Source organism: Acomys russatus, chromosome 26, assembly GCF_903995435.1.
Source record: "Acomys russatus chromosome 26, mAcoRus1.1, whole genome shotgun sequence".
NCBI classification, from domain to species: Eukaryota; Metazoa; Chordata; class Mammalia; order Rodentia; family Muridae; genus Acomys; species Acomys russatus.
The window spans coordinates 29,911,202-29,930,771 of record NC_067162.1 but is presented as its reverse complement, the minus strand read 5'-3'; the positions used below and the strand labels follow the sequence as shown (position 1 = coordinate 29,930,771).

The following is a 19,570-nucleotide window of genomic DNA, read 5'->3' as shown; positions in this document are numbered from 1 at the left end:
CCAAAATTGAATCAGGGGGCCAATACAGCTAGCTCATAGTACCACTTGTCTAGCCCACTTTGGGCCTTCTAATTGCTAGGTCCTTTTAATTTACCCTTCCACGACTCCTCCTCCACCTGTCACAGAGTTTAGAGAAGGGAATTGACTTGCCCAGAATTAGAGACATGTGTATTGAGCCGCTGCATATGAATATGGCACAGAAACGCTTGCTTCTTAGAGATTATAGTGGCTGGCGCTAGGCCGGCATCTCATTGCAAGCGGCAGAGTTAGGCACTGGCTCTCCAAGTACCACCATCTTTTAGGTGTGTGTGTGCAGGGTCACATTCTTCCATGAATGTCCAGAGTATGGACCTTTCTAAGTCTGAACAGCGGGACACTGGTATGAACGCTAAGTCGTCACCCACCCACGATGCTAGTGATCATTGATTGATAGGAGAAAAAAAAAAAAAAGAAAGAAAGAAAAGAGAGAGGGAGACCAGAAACAGAGCGGGAGAATGCAGTTTATGTTGCAGGGCTCACAGGGGGTAGTGGAGAGAGGCTGCTGCATACAGCAGCCTGGGGAGGAGGCGCCAGGAAGCCCAAAAGAGGGTGCTGCTGATTGCTGGTTCCTTAAGCAGGCTTCGTCAGAGGGGTGTGGGTCTCAGCGGGAGGAGGGACTGGCTCCAGGATCCAAGTAGGTGACATTGCTCTCAGGGGCATTGTAAAGGGCTAAAGCCCCAGGCACAGACAGGGCTGCACCCTCCAAATCATCCTGGACATCCAGCAGGAGTGGGGGTCCCAGCGTGTGGTCTTTCCCTAGGAGAAGTAGGCTGTGCTTAGGCGAAGGGTCCTACACTCATTCTTGAGGAGAACAGCTCCCTTCAGCTAGAGTGTAATGTTATCCATACACACACTCCTTTTAAAGGCAGGATCTTGCTCCATAGCGCAGGCTAGCCTCCAGTTTGTGGTCTACTTATATCAGACTCCCAAGTGCTGGGATTACCAGCATGCACTACCCTATCTAGCTTAAGACATGATTCTTGACCTCTCACACAACGATGATGGTATGGGTGACTCTAGAAGGCTCTTCAGGGCAGCCTGAATTCAGGGTTGCCCTCTCTCCCGACCTAAGCTGCCCAGCTCACCAAATCATGCTAATTCACAGGCCCAAGGTGGCCATCTGCCCAGGAGTCCCTACCACCACCAGTTACCTACACCAGACGAATTCAACTCCTTGACTGTCAGCTCTGCATCACCCCTCTCTGGAGCCAAGGGCTGCATCTGCATGGGAAACCCCAGGAAGCACAGCTGAGAAAGGAGCCCCAAGAGAAGAAGCTGAGGAAGAGAGCTGGGGGGAAGGAATCACTAGGGCAACCCTTCAGCCATGAACCAGAGTGTGCGGCCCTTCCCACTCCTTTCTTACCAGAGACAGCTCCATGTCCAAATCCATCAAGGTCCATTCTCGTCCTTGCAGGCTAGGGCCCAGCACCTGGGAAGAGCTCAGGTAAATAGTGCCTTCAAAGGCTGCACAAGACAGCTCAACTTCATGTGTCTCATGTCCTCCCACGCCCCCCACCTCCACCCTGGGGGCGGGGCAAAGAGACACTCACATCCATGGATGCCATGGGCTCCACAGTTTCAGGGGGAGGCCGAAGCAACATCGAAGGCAGCAGACTCTCTGGGCTCCGGTTACCCTGATCCAGGCCCAGAGTTCCCCTGTGCATAAAGAACTGCCATGGGTCTATAATGCACACTTCCTAGTAGTTCCTAAGGAGCTTAAGCCTCATCAAGTTTAAATTGCCTTCCCAAACTTAAACATGCTAGGAAACAATACTTTCCTTCAATCCCCTAACTCATAAGGGAGGGTTTTAAATTTATTTTGTATTTTTAAATTTCACTGTGGAAGGAGTGAGACAATGTCTTGACACGTACATAGACCTGGCTGGCCTCAAACTTACAGCAATCCTCTTGCCCAGTCTCCTGGGTGCTAAAGGGGGGGCATCTTTTTTTTTTTCTTCAAAAGATTTATTTATTATGTATACAGTGCTCTGCCTGCATGTAAACCTGCATGCTAGATGAGGGCATCAGATCACATTATAGATGGTTGTGAGCCACCATGTGGTTGCTGGGAATTGAACTCAGGCCCTTTGGAAGAGCAGCAGTGCTCCTAACCTCTGAGCCATTTCTCCAGCCCCTAAAGGAGGAATCTTTACTGTTGTTTGACACAGGGCCTTGCATAGCTTAGGCCAGGCACAAAGCTTTACTAGCTAAGTCTGGCCTTACACTCCTGGCCCTTCTGCCAGCACTCTCTTCCTAGAGCTGGTATTATAGTAAGGTTATGTCACCATGCCCAGCTTCTAAGAGGTTGCCTTGAGTTTGCCTTTGCTTCCTAGCTGAGACCTGAGGTCTTGGGAGATATCTCATCCTATGTAAGTGTAAATACTAGTAGAGGGTTTTTAAAAAAAACTGTTTTGTGTGTGTGTGTGTGTGTGTGTGTGTGTGTGTGTGTGTGTGTGTGTGATGGGATTTCTCTGTGCTGGCCTTGAACTCAGAGATCCTCCTGCTTCTGCCTTCTGAGTACTGGCATTAAAGGCGTGTGCCACCACGGCCTGGCTTGTTTGTGCATTTGTGTTCCAGTGTTGGAGTTTGAATTTAGATCTTGAGAGTGCTAGGCACGTTGAGCTCTACCACTAAGTTATGTCCCCAGCCCAGCCACATTTCCCCTTTTGTTTTTAACTAATTATTATTATTATTAGTTTTTTTTTTCCAAGACAGGGATTCTCTGTATAGCTCTGATTTCTGGAATTCACTCTGTTTTGTTTGTTTTGTTTTTTGAGATAAGGTTCCTCTGTGTAGCCCTGGCTGTCCTGGACTTGCTTTGTAGACCAGGCTGGCCTCAAACTCACAGCCATCTGCCTGCCTCTGTCTCCTAAGTGCTAGGATTAAAGGTGTGTGCCACCATGCCAGGTTCCTGGAACTCACTCTGTAGACCAGGCTGGTCTTGAACTCATAGAGGTCCATCTGCCTCTGCCTCCTAAGTACTAGGATTAAAGGCATGCACCAACACCACCTGGCTGCTGTTATTATTATTATTATTTTATTATATTTTATTAAATTTTTTGGCTTTTTGAGACAGAGTTTCTCTGTGTAGCCCTGCCTGTCCTGGAACTCACCCTGTAGACCATACTGGCCTTGAACTCAGAAATCTGCTTGACTCCTAAGTGTTGGGATTAAAGTTGTGTACCACCACCTCCCAGATTTTTAATTTATTTATATTTGTTATGTGTGTGTATTATGTGTCTTGGGGTGGGGCATGTGTAGAGGTCAGAGGACAGTTGGTTCCCTCTTTGCTCTTTATTTGAGTTTTAGGTGTTGAACTCAGGTGAGGAGGCTTTTGTGGTAAGAGCTTCAGAGGCTGAACCTCCCTGCCAGAGCTCTCTTGTCTATTTAGACAGGGTCTTACTAAGTTACCAGCACTGTCGCCCAGGCAGGCCTTGAACTTGTGATACTCCTGCCTCAGTCTCTCAAGTAGTTGGGTTGACAGCTCTGAGCCACTAAGACCAGCTACCATTGTTTCTTAAGCTTACATATCTATATATTTATATCTATATACCCTCTCTCTATATATGTATACATAGTTATGTATGTATATGTGTATGTAGTATGTATGTATAGCCCAGTGAACTATTCTCAGATGTAAATTTCAGAGTCCTACCACAGGGTGCGTAGTGACTTTCAATTTTCTAAGTGATTTTGATACTTTTTGGATCAAACTCTGAGAAATCAGGTCAGGGTCACGAGAGTCTGATGCCCAGTGTACTCCCTTAGCTGCCACAGGACAGATAAAGCGGTGACTATTCTCTGGCCAGCATGTGGATCTGGCTCTGCTTACCTGTCAGGTACCCTCCCTGGGCCCCCTTGGTTCAGGCTGTTGTACACTCCTGGGCCCCTCAGGGCTGAGGCTCCCCTTCCCTTCCAGGATGGCCTGCACCACAGCCACAGGCAGCGGCGGGGGTGCTGTCACGCAGAAGTCACACTCGTTTGGGGCCAGGGCCAGCCCGGCCTCGCCATCCCCCCCTGGACTGGCCGGCTCTTCTTTGAGCAGTGCCAGGCCCTTCACCCTGCACCAGAGAAAAGCTTCAACCAGATCCCCCACACTGACCTCTCCCCCACCCCCATGGGCCTCTGGGCTGTAGGTTCTTTCCCAGATGGTCCCCAGAAGGCAGCCCCTGCCCTCCTTACCTCCTATTTCCACTGGAGGGAGAAAGTCTGTGCCCTTCAGGAGAGGGGGAGTCTTCTGGGATGTCAGAGATGATGGGCCCTCTAGCCCTGTGAGGGCTGAGGCCCAAGGTAGCCTCTGGGAGGGGCTGCAATTAGAAGGCTAGGCCTAGCGCTTGGTTTCTACCTATAGGAAGAGCCCAACCAGCACCCACTGGAACCAGGTTTAAGGGTCAAGGTTTGAAAATGAATCTAAGCTGAGGAGTCTCTCTGTCCGGTTGGTAGAGTGTTTGGCTTCCATCTTTTGGAGGGAAATAGGGAGAAGAGACAGCTTCCTTACAATCCTATCTGTACCCCAGGAGGAAAAGGAGGAGGAGATAACACCTACCGACTGGATAAAGTAGGGGTCCTGGAGGAGAGCACCTGACAGGGAGCAGGCATTGAATTTGGCAGATGCTGCGCAAGAGCTTCCCTCATCTAGCATTAGGGACCTGTGCAGGGCAGGCAGGTTAGCCTCCATGCCCCTCAGCCCACACCTCCCTCCCTCCCTCTCTCTCTCCCTCCCTCAGGCCCCAGCAGCCAAGTCAGCAGAGATGAGGCCTGTTGCCAGGGCATCAGTCACATGCTGGGGTGGAAGGGGCTCCCTGAGAGATGGGGGCCCTTTGGGGTTGAGAGGAGAGGTGGGGGTGGGGGGTTGGGGGGTGGGGTAAGGTGGGTGGGTGGGTAGGTGGGGGTAGCTTAGTTGGAGTCCCAAGCCAGGAATGCCTAACTTTGGACCTAGGAAGAGGGGAAGGGATGTGGAGTGGAGGGTAATAGGTGATAAGAGTTGGGGGTAGGATGGGGGGGGGGGATTCCCGGATGGTAGGAGGAAGGAAGATAGATTCTTGGAGGAGGCTCTGGAGGGGAGAGTCCCTGAGAGAGAAGTGAGTCCTAGCAGCTGAAAGGTCAGCAAGCGTGAACTCTACAGGCTTTTGTACTCACAGCTTTCTCTTGGTTCCTGTACTGCCAGGCCCTGTCTGAAGTGGCCCGAACAGGCATTGGATTAGCTGAAAAGAATGGGTTAATTCATACTTCAGGCCAGGCCCTTCAGCCTAGAAAGGCAATTCCTGACTGAGGGTAAATTCCTGGACTGAGGGAAAGGGGTAGATGTATGGGGTACCCAGGAGTGGGGGGCAGACGGGTGGGGGGCGGCTAAGGGGTAAGAGGCAGAGAAACACCTTGCCGATGACCCGATGCTGCTGACTGTGGCTCTGCCGCAGGGTCACCACCTCTCGCCACAAGATCTCGTTCTGCCTGTGAAAACCGGGTGGAAGGATGCTGAGGCAAATGAGTTTGCCAGGCACCAGTGCCCCACAGAACGGAGATGTCCAGACTCTGTGGCCAGCAGAGGGGAGATGCATCTTATAAAACCCTGCCTGGTGGCACACACCTTTAATCCCTGCACTCGGGAGGCAGAGGCAGGCGGATCATTGTGAGTTCGAGGCCAGCCTGGTCTACAAAGTGAGTCCAGGACAGCCAAGTCTAACACAGAGAGACCCTGTCTCGAAAACACAAACACACAAACAAACACAACTAAAGTTCCAGAGCTGGACCCATTGTCTGGATGGAGGTTCCAATCTAAGATTGGAAAGAGCTGCTCAGAAACCCTCTCACCCACAACTCCACCCTTCCTTCCCTGTCCCTCACTGCCTGAGCTCCTGCAGCCGTGCCTCGGTGCTCTCCTGCACTCCCCTCAGAGCTTGCACTTCTCCCAGCAGTCGGCCCAGGTCTTCAGGACGCCATCGACTGTCGTCGCCTCGCAGCGCAGGTACCTGTAGGCAGGAGGCACCATCCAGGACAGGGGCATGTAAAACAAAGTCAGAAGTACTGGCATTTGGTGTTTTCCTGTTTTGTTTGTTTGTTTTGTTTTGTCTCTCCCCGCCCACCCCCACCGCCGCCCAGTTTGTCTCACCTTGCGGCGCACGCGCTCCAGTAGCTGTTCGCGACCTCGCAGAAAGCTTGGATGCTGGAACTCAACGTGGTCGCGCTCCGGTCTGAGCAGGCCACCTTGCTCAATGCTCACCACCTTCCGAAAACCGTCTGGGGAATGATGCGAGGGGTGTGGGGATAGGAGTGGGGGCGTGAGCGTGAATCGCTCCGTCCTCTGCACTAAGTGACCCCCAACCCGCTCCCCGCCTGGCCGAGGGACTCACACATGTTGAGTTGGCGAACAAAGCTCGCCATGTTGCTGTGCTTGAAATACTGGGGCAGTACTTCCTTGGCGAAGCGGCTCTGATCACTTACGAGGAAGCTGGTCCCACTCTACCGAGAATGAACGACGCCCACCCTCAAGCGGGTGGAGACCAGACTCGTTGAGTGGTACCCACTCACGGCTGAGACATACTCACTCACTCTGGGGTCCAGGTTTGCACTTCATTGGGAGGAAGGACTTGTCCAGGACAGAATCATATAAGGCCTATCTATCCGGCCATAGCCACAAAGAATTCCTACCCCTAACTAGCCTAACTAGCCTAGACTAGGGTCTCAGAAAGAATTAGCACGTACCAACCCAGGGTCCACCTCAGATTGCTCTCAGACTCATTATGTGACCCTGAGCCAGAGGTAGAGCTAGCCCTTCCCTTTTCCGGGCCGGTTTTCCCATCAGTCAGTCGATGAAGTAAAGTGAGAATTACCTAGGTCCTTTTGGGCTCTAGGACCCTTCCTCCTCATCCTTATCTCACACACCCCTTCCGCCATGATCCACTCTGGATAGCAGAATCGAGGTACTCACAGCCCAGTCCCAGGCGGGGACTGGGTGGACATGGGTGTTCACAGACATTGGAGGGACCCCCGGGGACCACTGAGGGAGTTGAGGGGCCCCCAGCCCTCACCGGGCTCCAGCGGATGAGGTGGTCGGTGCCTGGGTCGCCCACCAGCGCCCATAGCTTGCCGAGGAAGGCAGGTACCGGGCTGGGGCCTGGCTCCGTGGGCAGCGCAGCTGGCGCTTCCTGCATGGCGCAGTCTCGGCCGGGCTCAGCGTTCCAGCCCGGCCGCTGCGGGCTTGTCAAAGCCGCGAAAGTGCTGCGTTTGCCGCCCGCTCCGCCCTACTCCGCCCCTGGGCGCCGGGTCAGGCGGGGGCCGCGTGCGAACCCAAGAGGCGGGGCTCGGACAGCGGCCCAGCCACCAGCGGAGAGAATAAAGCTGGCTGAAACGTAGGTACGAGGGGAGGGGAACCCAGGTTCGAGCCTCATCCTCAAGTTCCTCTCTTTCTGTGTTGTTTGGGAGAAATCATTTGTGGGCTTGGAAAGTCCTAGTTCATCTGTGGACTAAGTGGAGCCTAGGTAAGAGGGGGCAGATAGAAATGGTGGTGGGTGAAGGCCAACTTCTGTCTGCTAGGAAACTGGTTCTTCCCGGTGTATAGAGAGCCCGGATCCAGACTCCTCATAGTTACGGTACAGTGGCCCTTGAGGTCTCTTTGCAGGGCTGGCCCGACTGCTGTTCCAGCCTTTGTGTGTTTCCTGCCCTCCCCTTCAGAGCTGACTCGGTATCACAGGACGCAGGAATACTAAAGGATTTATTTACTTCACACTCACCCTTGACTCTTGGCTCTTACTTGTATCTGCCCTCCCCCCAGCTCTGGGCCTCAGAGCTGTCGCAAAGTGCACGGAGGGGAGGGAGAACCCAGAACGGGCAGAGAAACTTAGGTTGAGAGGGACCCCGTGAACTTATGGCGCCTGGGACTGGTGTGGATGCCCAAAAAGGCCCCAATCCCAGAGAAGCACTGTGGTCCACGGAGTCCCTAAGGAAGGAGCTAGCAGCTGGGGCGTGCCTGCGCAGCTTGCTCAGGCCTTTCTGAGGCTTCGGGTCCGCGCGCTCCTGAAGTGGTGAGATTGTCCAAACACCACACCAGAGTGGGCCGCCAGGGATGCGGCTCACGCTTTAGTTTGAGCGTATAGCTGCGCAGGCGCGGACAGTGCGCGCGGAAGGCGTCCAGTACAGAGGGTCTCACCACGCAGAAGCAGTGTATCTCCCTCAAGCCCGCGCAGCGCGCCGCCACCTCCTGCAGCGCAGTGTGCAGCTCGGCGGAAGCGGACGCGCGCACCTCGAGGACGCGCAAAGTTTCGGCGTAGTGGCGAGCTGCGAAGCGCACGGGCCCTACAGTATCACCCGAGAGGTTGAGACGCAGCACAGCCACGGGCACTGATGGTTGCAGGATGCGCGTCACAGCCTCGTCTGGAAGCACAGGCTCCAGATCCAGCTCCACCTCCAGGCCAGGGTGGCGGCAACACACTGTCGCCCAGGCTTCATCAGGCGGAGGGGACGCGCGAGCATCTTCGGGGCACGCGCACCGGAGTGCCAGGAGGGCAAAAGGGGCGCGGCGTGGAGCAGCTAGACATTCCAGCGCGCTGCACGACAGACTGGCAAGGTGCAGTCCGAGGGCGCGCAGGTGCGGGCAGGCCTTCAATAGCTCGAGCACAGAGCTGGGCTGCACACTGTTCACAAGTGTAGGGTTGTTCAGGAAAAGACTGCGGAGCTCCGGGCAGCCACGTGCAGCCCTAAGCACCAGCGTGTCGTCCAGTGTGTAAGGCAAGTGGCGCAGGTCGAGGTGGCGCAGTTGGTGCGCTGCTCCACAGACGGTGTGCACGGCGCCTAGGATGTCGCGGCCGGCATCAAAAAGCGGCTTCTCACCGCGGCATTCCAAGCTTAGACCTCGAAGCCGTGGGGCTCGGGCGGCCAGAGCAGTCAGCAGCTCGGTGGCAGCTCGGCGGCTGGGCTTCTTTGAGGGTTCATAGTCCAGCCTTAGGTTGTGAATGTGGTCCAGGCAGGCAGACAAATGTGGTGGCAACAAGTCTTCCAGCTCACAGTCACAGCTTGTGTTAGAGCGGCACAGAAAGGAATTAGTATTAGCAGTGTCACCATGAACTGGGGGAAGAAACTTAAAAAAAAAAATTAATGTGTTGGCATGGTGCGATGGGCACACGCCTGTAACCCCAGCACTCGGGAAGCAGAGGCAGACGGATCGCTGTGAGTTCGAGGCCAGCCTGGTCTACAAAGTGAGTCCAGGATAGTTGTTTGGCCTGCAGGTATGTCGGTGCACCACAGCTGTGCCTGGTGCCTGAAGGGGCAAGAAAGGGTGTTGGATCCCTTAGGGCTGGAATTGCAGCTGGCTATATGCTGCTGTGTGGGAGCTGGGAATTGAACCTAGGCCTTCTGGAAGAGCAGCTACTGCTCATAACTGTGGAGCCGTTGCTATCCTCTCTATAATATGTGTGTGTGTGTGTGTGTGTGTATGTATATATATCTTTTTTTTTTTAGAAGTTGTCAGAGGTCTCTGCACGGACCTCCATATCCCCGTGGAAAGCCAGTGGTACTTGCTCAGCAGTCTGTGGAGATGGAGCGGAGCCTCCACACTGCCAGGTTCAAATTCTGCCTCTGTTGCTTGTTTGCTGATGAAGCTTCCAGGCTCAAGCAATTAAGGCTCTAAGCCTCACTTTCCAGTCCATGCAAAGGAAATATTAGCCACCTACCTGCTATGTGAACTTCTTGTGAGAATTGAAAGAGTTAATTTATGTAAGGCACTTATAATGCTAGGAGCTAGTATAGGGCCTGGGACAGAGCTCAGTGGTGGAATCTTTCCCTAGCAAGTGTGAGACCCTAGGTTCAATCCTCTGTATCCAAAACAAAACAAAGAAAACAATATCTATTGGTATATAGTAGCCAGCCAGTGAAGAAGAGCGGTGGCAGGCGGCAGGCAACTCACCTGATGCTTGTATCATGCCACACAGCACTGCTGGTGGCTGCTGCAGCCCAGGCCTTGCAGACTCTGGCAGCTACAGCACGGTCCCTGAGAGGCAGGTCACGGAAGATGAGTGCTAACACTTCCTCTGGTAGTTTTTCTACCAGCTCCTTCATCATGTGGCTTGGGGGAGGGGGTCTGTCGCTCCCAGCAGCTGTGCCTAGAGTGAAAGAGGGAATGCCCGGGCATTTCCACAATGCCTGCTTGGGCACAGTAATGTTTAAAGCCTAGGAGACACTATGCAATTTGTAGGAGATGCAGAGATCCCAGCCTGTGAGATGGCTTGGCAGATAAAAGCACTAGTCCCCAACACTGACCTAAGTTCTATCCCTGGGCTCCAGGGGATGAAACTGACTTCCAAAAGTTGTCCTCTGCCTCCACAGGCGAGCATGCCTACTCTAGCTGGAGCATTTCCATATACGTACACACATGAATAGATAAATAGATGGTAGATTTGCTGGGTGTGGTGGCACATGCCTTTAATCCCAGCACTTGGAAGGGAGAGGCAGGCGGATCGATGTGAGTTTGAGGCCAGCCTGGTCTACAAAGTGAGTCCAGGACAGCCAGTGCTACACAGAGAAAACCTATCTTGAAAAACCAAAAAAAAAAAAAAAAAAAAAAAAAAAAAGTAGATTAAAAAAAAAACCAAAACCAAAACAAAACACCCTAAAGTATGATGCTGGAGAGAGAGATGGCTCAGCAGCTAAGAAAACTGGCTGTTCGTGCAGAGAGAGGACCCAGGTTCAGCAGCTGGCACCTCACATGGTGGCTTACAACTGTCCCTGACTCCAGCTCCAGGGAATCTGAGACCCTTTTCTAGCCTCTGTGTGTATCAGGCACACACATAGTGCACATACATAATGCAGGCAAACACTCATACATATAAAATATGTAAACCTAAGAATGACTTTGTAAGATATTTGTTGCTCTCAAAGAAGGTGGGAGCTGGGCGTGGTGGCGCACGCCTTTAATCCCAGCACTCGGGAGGCAGAGGCAGGCGGATCACTGTGAGTTCGAGGCCAGCCTGGTCTACAAAGTGAGTCCAGGATGGCCAAGGCTACACAGAGAAACCCTGTCTCAAAAAACCAAAAAAAAAAAAAAAAAAAAAAATCAAAGAAGGTGGGGATTTTGTCCCTACATAGCTAGGGACATAGTCATAGCTGTCTATAACTACAGTTCTAGAAGATCTAACGCCCCTCCTAGCCTCCATGGCACTGCTTGCTCATGTTACACAGATACACATGCAAACACATACACATTAAATAAATCAGTTAATTAAAAAAGGGAAACACTCAGAACATTGGTTTTCCCCAAAGGGTTAAGGGTTAAGCTCCAGTGGTTGTGTTCTCTCTCTCTCTCTCTCATACACACACACACACACACACACACATGCATACTTTTTCATGGTCTCTCCTCTCTAGCCCTGGCTGGTGTTGAACTTGAGATATTCCCGCCTCAGTGGTTTCGTGATATATATATATATATATATATATATATATATATATATATATATATCTGCATGACAGAATAGGGCACCAGATCTCATTATAGATGGTTGTGAGCCACCATGTGGTTGCTGGGAATCGAACTCAGGTCCTTTGGAAGAGCAGCCAGTGCTCTTAAACATTAGTCTGAGCCATCTCTCCAGCCAGATTTTTCTTTCTTTTTTAAAGACAGGGTCTCACTATGTAGCCTTGGCTGACCTAGAACTCACTATGTAGACCAGGCTGGCTTCGAGCTCACAGAGATGCACCTGCCTCTGCCTGGGATTGCTGTGACTAAAGGCGTGTGTCACCAAGCCTGGTCCTTAGGGGTTCTTCAAACTACTTTCTTATTTGTTGAAAAAGCTTTACTAGGTTTCAAGTTGAGGAACCCTGTCCCGGCCCTCCCACTAGAAAGTGACTGCTCAGTTAATCAAGCGTGAATCCTAGTGAAGATTTTGTTTGTTTGTTTGTTTGTTTTTGTCTGAGATCACAAGCCAATCAGGAAGTGATGGTGCACTTACGGAGCCCAGAAGGGGAGGTTCCTTCGTGCTGCCTCCACCCCCAGAAACTGACTTCCTGCGTGCTTTCTATGACATATCTGTGGGGAAAAGGCTTGTGGCTCTGGCACCTTAAGGGACTGTTGTTCAAGTTAGGACCCTGACTCTTTACGCAGCCTTGGTTCTCGCTAGCGGTTGGAACTCCGCAGACCCACTCCAGAGCTCCGCTTTTAGAGGAGGGTGGGTGGGGTTTGCTGAAAGCTGTGCGTTCTCTTTGACGCTGCCAGCTTTGTTTCAAGACGCTGGACGGTTTTGTAAAGGTTCACACCACTTGCCGTTTAATGTCCCTCTGTCTTCCAGGCGTGTCTCTCATAGAACTTACCCCAAGTACACTCTGGGCTTCGATTACCCGATCTAGGCTTGTCCTGGAACCACAGTCACCCCATTTTTCAGTGCTAAAGAGTAGCAGAGTTCAAACCAAATTCCTAGAGGTCGCCAGAAAATTCTCGTCCCCAGGAGATGCCCTCTGATTGAACTTAAGGAACTGATTTAAGTTTGGCAGCTCTCATCCTGAGGCCCTTCGGCCTTAAAAACCTCAAGCCGCTAACATCTGATCAGTGGGCAGTTCGTCCTGCCATCTAACCTTGAGTGTCGTTATCTTACCTGCTCCGCGGACTAGGTGGGCTTTGCCCGGAGGCAGGGGACTGGCCACGGAGGACAGCGTGGGGGCAGGAAGGAGAGGCCCTTAGCGGAGAAGGCGGGGCGCGCCGGGCGGACCCGGCTGGGGCACCGCCCCTGCGTCTCCTCCGCGCACACCCGGAAGCCGCGCGCAGCGGAGCCCGGCAAGTGTGTGGCGGCCAGGTTAGTGTGGAGGGTGGGTGGGCTCCGATGGGCTCCCTTGGTGCAGCCAGAGCAGAGAGAGAGAGAGAGAGAGAGAGATCGATCTGGCTCCCGAGGGTGAGCACCGCGTGGTGGTGACACGTGGTTGCTGGCCAGCTATTGGCGGCGCCCTGTTGGGCTGCTTCCGTGGGAGGTGTGAGGGGCTTTGGACCTCAACCTTCATTGGTTTCTTGTCCCAACTAAGGGTTTCTGGTGGGTGTCAGGGCCCTGCGGGCGAGAGGATGTGGTTGCTGAACTAGCCGGAACGGTGCTGAGAGCGCTCTTCCTGTCTGACCCCTGTCGTGTGCCTTCAAGCCCTCAGTTTGAAGGCGGGGTAGTGGACCGACTAGGAGCCTCCCTCTGGCAGGTCGCCTACTGCGCAGCCAAGCAGGGGGCGTGTTCTGGTCCGGGAATCTCAAACTTTCAGTCCCTGAGTTGGGACCCATGCCTTTCCAGTCAGAAGTGGGCCTGCTGGGTAGGGGCATTTGTGTTTAAGTTAGTATTGGTGTCCCAGGACGCAGCCTAGAAGCCTCCAGGTGGGTGGTGGGGCTTTAGATGGAAGGACATCTGGAAAAGATGATAATGATGATTCTAATGATGATGACGACGACGACAGTTTTGTTTTTTTGTTTTTTTTTGTTTTTTTTTTTTGGTTTTCCGAGACAGGGTTTCTATCTGTGTAGCCCTAGCTGTCCTGGAACTTACTCTGTAGACCAGGCTGGCCTCCAACTCACAGAGATCTGCCTGTCTCTGCGTCCTGAGTCCTGGGATTAAAGGGGTGTTCCACTACCACCCGGCTTCTGGAGGGACACTTGAGGGGACGGTGAGAGACCATTTCCCTCCTTCTTGTCTGTCCTATCTCTTCACTTCTCCAACTCCAGTGGACTTCAGTCAGGCCACTTCCCTTATTTGGCCAGTACCCAGTACTAGTGAATTTACATTATCGATCGCTCTCCCATCTCCACATCTCCAGTACTTGTGCCTGACAGGCCTGATGGGTAGTATTCCAACCCTCCTCCTGCCCCCTGCCCCCTGCCCCCTCCACCCCATCCCCATCCCCATCCCCGCCCGATTATGGTTCCAAATCTCTTTCCGCCCTTTGGCGTGAGGTGGCATCAATCAGATCAGCCATTCCAAACCAGAACTGTAGGGAAGTGAACCAGATGTTTCAGGAATCACCACACTAATTCTTAGGGTCCCTCACTTGTTTTCCCTCCTTAGCTGTCATGACAGAGTTTCATCCTGATTTACTGCTTTTTTTTTTATTTATTTGTTCACCTTACCTCCAGATTGCAGCCCCCACCCCCACTCCCTTATTCATTGCTTTACTTTTTTTGATTGTTTGTCTTTTGGTTTTTCAAGACAGGATTTCTCTGTGTAGCCTTGGCTGTCCTGGACTCACTTTGTAGACCAGGCTGGCCTCGAACTCACAGTGATCCATCTGCCTCTGCCTCCCGAGCGCTGTGATTAAAGGCGTGTGCCACCACGCTCGGCTGCCCCACCTTTTCTTAAAAAAAAAAATACTAAAGAAACATGTCTGTTCTATATAAAGATATTGCTAAATACAAAGAAAATTAAAATCACTCCAACCTGCCCAGAGATAATATTTTTCAGACTGTTTTAGTAAATTTAGTGTATTTTCTGATGGGAGAGGGGTTTCAAAAACTGTGCCCCAGCTGGGCAGTGGTGACACACACCCTTAATCCCCAGCACTCAGGAGGTAGAGGCAGGTGGATCTCTGAATTTGAGGACAGCCTGATCTACAGAGCTAGTTCCAGGATATCCTGAGCTACACAGAGAAACCCTGTCTCAAAAAACAAACAAACAACTGAAACAATGACACAAACAGAAAAACACAACCAACCAACCAGCCAAACAAACAAACAAGAATAAAAACAAACCTGTGTCCTCTATGCTTAGACCCTGGTAGGTCCATGAACAATTCATCATTGCTTTCAGGAAGGTCTGTATGATGCCCTGCCCAGGTGCTTTCTTAACCTTGACCCTCCACTAGAGGTATACAAACAGGATTTTGACAGGAGATGGATGGAAGAGGTCCTAGCATTGAGGGGCTCTGTTCTTGTGTGGACAATTAGGGAATTTGTTTAGGGACAGGTGAGGAAAACAAGAGCCTAATAACAAAGAATGATTGAACAGTCAAGGATGGCTCAGAGATGGCTGGTTCCCAGGTAAACAGTGTATGTCTCGAGATGGAATACATAACAGGGAAGAGCACTGGCAGCTCTTCCAGAGCAACCAGGTTAGATACCCAGCACCCGAACAGTGGCCCACAACCACCTGTAACTCCAGTCTCAGGAGATCTGATGCCCCCCTCCTGCCTTTTTTTTTTTCCCAAGTCCTGGAGTCACTTTGTAGACGAGGCTGGCCTCAAACTCACAGTGATCCGCCTGCCTTTGCCTCCTGAGTGCTGGGATTAAAGGCGTGCGCCACCACACCTGGTGCCCTTTTCTGGCATGGGCACCAGACCTGTATGTGGTACACAGACATAGATGCAGGCACACCAAAAAAAAAAAAAAAAAAAAAAAAAGTAAAAGAAATAGGAGGCCTGCCAGCTATGGTAGTTCATGTCTCTAATTCCAGCACTTGGGAGCCAGAGGCACACAACTAGTCTACATAGTGAGTTTCAGGTCAGGCAGGGCTACATAGACCTTGTTTCCTTCCATCTAGCCTTCCTCCTTCCTTCAGATGGGTTCTTTCTAAGCGGCACCCAAATAGAACTATTCTTTGCCTCTAATTCACACCAAGCATGGGGAAATTAGTGCCTCTTCTTCGTGGTCCACCCAGAGGTGCAGGGTTGAGTTTCATTAGTCAAGTCTTAGCCTTGCTTTTCATATCCAACCTTGGATCTAGGCGGTGACAACTAGGCTGAGCCAGGTATAGTAGAACAAAGGTGGGGAGGGTGGAGCAGGGTGGCACAGTGGAGCGTGGGCAGGGACAGTGGAGCGTGGGCAGGGACAGTGGAGCGTGGGCAGGGACAGTGGAGCATGGGCAGGTACAGTGGAGCATAGGCAGGGACAGTGGAGCGTGGGCAGGGACAGTGGAGCGCAGGCAGGAGGTACAGTGGAGCATAGGTAGGTACAGTGGAGCGTGGGCAGGGACAGTGGAGCATAGGCAGGGACAGTGGAGCGTGGGCAGGGACAGTGGAGCGTGGGCAGGGACAGTGGAGCGTGGGCAGGGACAGTGGAGCGTGGGCAGGACAGTAGGGACAGTGGAGCGTGGGCAGGGACAGTGGAGCGTGGGCAGGGACAGTGGAGCGTGGGCAGGGACAGTGGAGCGTGGGCAGGGACAGTGGAGCGTGGGCAGGGACAGTGGAGCGTGGGCAGGGACAGTGGAGCGTGGGCAGGGACAGTGGAGCGTGGGTGGTACTTTTGGCCGGCAAAGGCTTTGGGAATTTAAGGTTAAGCTGAAGGCAAAGCTAAGACGGGTCTGATTGGCTTTGAAGCATGAGCTTAGCTTTGGTAAGAGGTACATACTGGCGTGGGACCCACTTCAGGGCCCGCCTCTGTCCCGTTGTTACTGTGACATTACACTTTTTGTTAAAAGCAGTGGAGGGGCAATCCTGGGTTCAAGTCTGGGTTTGGTGGGCTGGTCTGGTTTTTAAGCAGAGCCAAATTTTGGGAAACTGTGGAAGGGCAGCTGGGCCACTTGAGACTGGATAGTTGTTTCCAAGTCTGGAGATGGTCTCTTTGCATCCCTAGGAGGCGAGATGGCAGCTGGGCAAAATGGGCATGAGGAGTGGGTGGGCAGCGCCTACCTGTTTTTGGAGTCTTCGATGGACAAGGTGGTCCTTTCTGAAGCCTACACAGATCCCAAGAAGAAGGTGGCAATATACAAGGCTCTGCAGACTGCACTGTCAGGTGTGTGGCTGGGCAGCTGTGGAAGTAACTCTGGGACTTTGTGGGAGGGACCAGGATTGAGGCCCCCACTTCTTTGCCTTTGTGGATTTAGGCTCAGACACCTTTAGGAAAAAGATGATTTGGGTGAGGGGTTGGAAGAGGGATGAGGAAAGAGGGAGGACCCTTGGTTGTGTGGGGTGTGCAGCCTTTGCTTATTGCACACGTATCCTTGAGTGTAGGCATTTGCACACTCATCTGTACCTTATCTATATCTACCTGTTTCTCCTCCTCCTCTTCTTCTTCTTCTTCTTTTTTTTTTTTTTTCCTTTTGTTTTTCGAGACAGGGTTTCTCTGTGTAGCCTTGGCTGTCCCGGACTTGCTCTGTAGACCAGGCTAGACTCGAACTCACAGCGATCCACCTGCCTCTGCCTCCCAAGTGCTGGGATTAAAGGCATGCGCCACCACTCCTGGCACCTGTTTCTCTTCTAATGTCACCCTATTGTACATCTATCCCCACTTGCTGCTAATTGCACTTTTCTGTCTTCTTTTCCTCTCTCACTGCAGCATACCTTGCCCAAACTCCTCCAGTACCCACCCACCTGTTCCATTCCCCTTTCCCATCTCTGGGTAGAGACCACAAGAGGCTGTATAGCAGCTGTCTGTGGGTTGGGAGAGTAGTATGACTGGCTGCTTGGAGAATAGTCCTGTTTGGGGACAGCGGGTGGCCTGACTGCTCACCTCTGCAGAGAGTGCGGACAGCCCCGACGTACTGCAGATACTCAAGATCCACTGCAGCGACCCACAGCTTGTTGTGCAATTGCGTTTCTGCGGGCGCCTGCTGTGCGGCCGCTTCCTCCAAGCGTACCGCGAGGGGGCGCTGCGTACCGCACTGCAGAGGTGCATGGCCTCGGCGCTGGCCCAGGAAGCCGTGCGGCTGCAGCTGGAGTTGCGTGCTGGCGCGGAGCAGCTGGACACTTGGCTGACCGATGAAGATCGCTGTTTGAATTACATCTTAGCCCAGAAGGTGCTGCCATCTGAAGTTAGGATGGGATGGGCGGGGATTTGCGGCCCAAAGCCGCACTTACTGTGCACCCCTTCGCGCAGCCCGATCGGCTCCGGGACGAGGAACTCGCGGAGCTGGAGGATAAGCTCTGCAAACTGACGTGTGACTGCACAGGCCAGGATGGATCCATACAGGTGGCTCCAGATGCTTCGAAGTCCCGGGTCCGCTCTCCTACTGAGGAGAAGTCACTGCCGGCGGCCTGCCAGACTTTCCTGTTTCATGGTCAGCCCGTAGGTGAGGTTCACTAGCAGAAGAGGGGTCCCCAGGAGGTTGGTCTGGGATGGAGCAGGGCATTTCCAGGCAGGCAAGGGAGGGTGCGGGGCTCCAGGGAACCGGGCTCACCCACCTCTCCTCACTTCCTGCGCAGAGAACCGGCCACTGAATCTGCAAGACCAGCAGACGTTCGCGCGCTCTGTGGGCCTCAAGTGGCGCAGGGTGGGGCGCTCGCTGCAGCGCAACTGTCGAGCACTGAGGGATCCTGCCCTCGACTCGCTGGCCTACGAGTATGAGCGCGATGGGCTGTACGAGCAGGCCTTCCAGCTGCTGCGCCGCTTCATGCAAGCGGAGGGCCGCCGTGCCACGCTGCAGCGCTTGGTGGAGGCACTGGAGGAGAATGAGCTCACAAGTATAGCAGAGGATTTGGTGGGCCAGGCGGAGCCGGGTGGCGGCCTGGCCTAGGTCTAGTACTGTGGGAAGGGCAGTCAACCAGCAGTGCAGCCAGTATTTGGAACCCACTGGTGGGTGTTGGAGTCGTCTTACTGCTGTTGTCACTGCTGACCACTTCCCACCCACTGGACTTAAGAGCATACACACTCACTCCCCCACTTTGCTAATGTGCTGGAGTGGAACTGACTGCCCTCCCCAGGAGCCAGCCAAGTACCCACGGAGCCTCGGGGTACATCACCGAGGATTGTGCCCCAGATTCTTTGATGGTGACAGCGTAGGTGTCATTATCCTCCCATCCTAAAAGAGGACTTCCTGCAAAAACTCACTAAGTACCTTCTGAAGCCTAGATACCATTCAAGGTGTTACAAACACTGTTTGTGAGCAGGATGCTCAATTCTCCTTGCCCTTGGCTCATACTCAGCGTGGGACGTAAGCACTTTGCAGCGATAATAAAAATGTAACCCTTTTACAGACTTATTTCAGAGAGCCGGAATTGGAGCAATTAAAACTACAGACAGGGAGTAGTGGAGCACATCTTTAATCCCAGCACTGGGAGGCAGAGGCAGGCAGATCTCTTGTTACAAGCCAGCCTGGTGTACAGAGTGAGTCCCAAGACAGCCAGGACTACACAGAGAAACCCTGTCTGGTAAGCAAAACAAAACAACAACAAAATCAAGACTAAGTTTTAAATATTTTTTCTGTTTTCTACTGAGGTCTTTTCCCTTGTTTCCACTAGACCGACATACAAGATTTCAGACATTTTACATGGCCTGTGACCTTCAGTATGTTGAGGCAGGATTGCTTCAATTTGGAAGCTAGCATGTGTTACATATTGAGACACACACACACACCCCGCCACTAAGAAACAAAACAAAACCAAACAAAAAATCTGGCTTTTTTTTTTTTTTTTGGCCAGTAATTCCAATATAACTTATATTGCTAATAAGTTCAACCTTCAATGCTTCTTTAAGCTTGGAGGTGGGCTAGTGAACTTAGCTTTGAATTACGCATACTCAGAAACTCCAGTTATTTGACTTTTTGTGGTGGTAGGGATGGAACCCAAACTCCGAGGAAAGTTCTACCACCGAGCTACACTGGCTCTTGTTTTGTTTTTGAGACAATCATTATGTAGCTCAGGCTGGCCTTGAACT

General features: G+C 52.4%; 2 protein-coding genes across 11 annotated transcripts; one reads left to right on the top strand and one right to left on the bottom strand.

Moving 5' to 3' along the window:
• Nucleotides 1-557: 557 nt before the first annotated feature.
• Nucleotides 558-7,547, bottom strand: Hsf4 (heat shock transcription factor 4). Of its 3 annotated transcripts, none has more exons than XM_051168664.1 (13): nucleotides 7,068-7,547; nucleotides 6,390-6,498; nucleotides 6,149-6,276; nucleotides 5,884-6,008; nucleotides 5,415-5,490; nucleotides 5,179-5,243; nucleotides 4,586-4,688; nucleotides 4,222-4,360; nucleotides 3,883-3,996; nucleotides 1,590-1,720; nucleotides 1,403-1,468; nucleotides 1,191-1,260; nucleotides 558-795 (listed from the first exon to the last, which is right to left on the bottom strand). In XM_051168664.1, the coding sequence occupies exons 1-13, from the start codon at nucleotides 7,188-7,190 to the stop codon at nucleotides 641-643; spliced, it is 1,404 nt and encodes a 467-aa protein (XP_051024621.1). In that variant the 5' UTR covers nucleotides 7,191-7,547; the 3' UTR covers nucleotides 558-640. The 3 variants fall into 3 exon arrangements, with proteins under 3 accessions (XP_051024621.1, XP_051024620.1, XP_051024622.1); XM_051168663.1 differs by having other exon boundaries at nucleotides 3,883-4,100; nucleotides 4,222-4,346; nucleotides 7,068-7,312; XM_051168665.1 differs by lacking the exon at nucleotides 6,390-6,498 and having other exon boundaries at nucleotides 3,883-4,100; nucleotides 4,222-4,346; nucleotides 7,068-7,278.
• On the top strand, nucleotides 7,362-19,301 carry Tradd (TNFRSF1A associated via death domain). 8 transcript variants are annotated; one of them, XM_051168658.1, is made up of 6 exons: nucleotides 13,568-13,656; nucleotides 14,564-14,759; nucleotides 16,553-16,711; nucleotides 17,437-17,714; nucleotides 17,795-17,987; nucleotides 18,121-19,301. In XM_051168658.1, exons 3-6 carry the CDS (start codon nucleotides 16,561-16,563, stop codon nucleotides 18,429-18,431), a joined length of 933 nt encoding a protein of 310 aa, XP_051024615.1. In that variant the 5' UTR covers nucleotides 13,568-13,656; nucleotides 14,564-14,759; nucleotides 16,553-16,560; the 3' UTR covers nucleotides 18,432-19,301. The 8 variants fall into 8 exon arrangements, with proteins under 8 accessions (XP_051024618.1, XP_051024619.1, XP_051024617.1 ...); XM_051168661.1 differs by lacking the exons at nucleotides 13,568-13,656; nucleotides 14,564-14,759 and adding an exon at nucleotides 7,362-7,392; XM_051168662.1 differs by lacking the exons at nucleotides 13,568-13,656; nucleotides 14,564-14,759 and adding an exon at nucleotides 7,365-7,388.
• The last annotated feature ends 269 nt before the right edge of the window (nucleotides 19,302-19,570 follow it).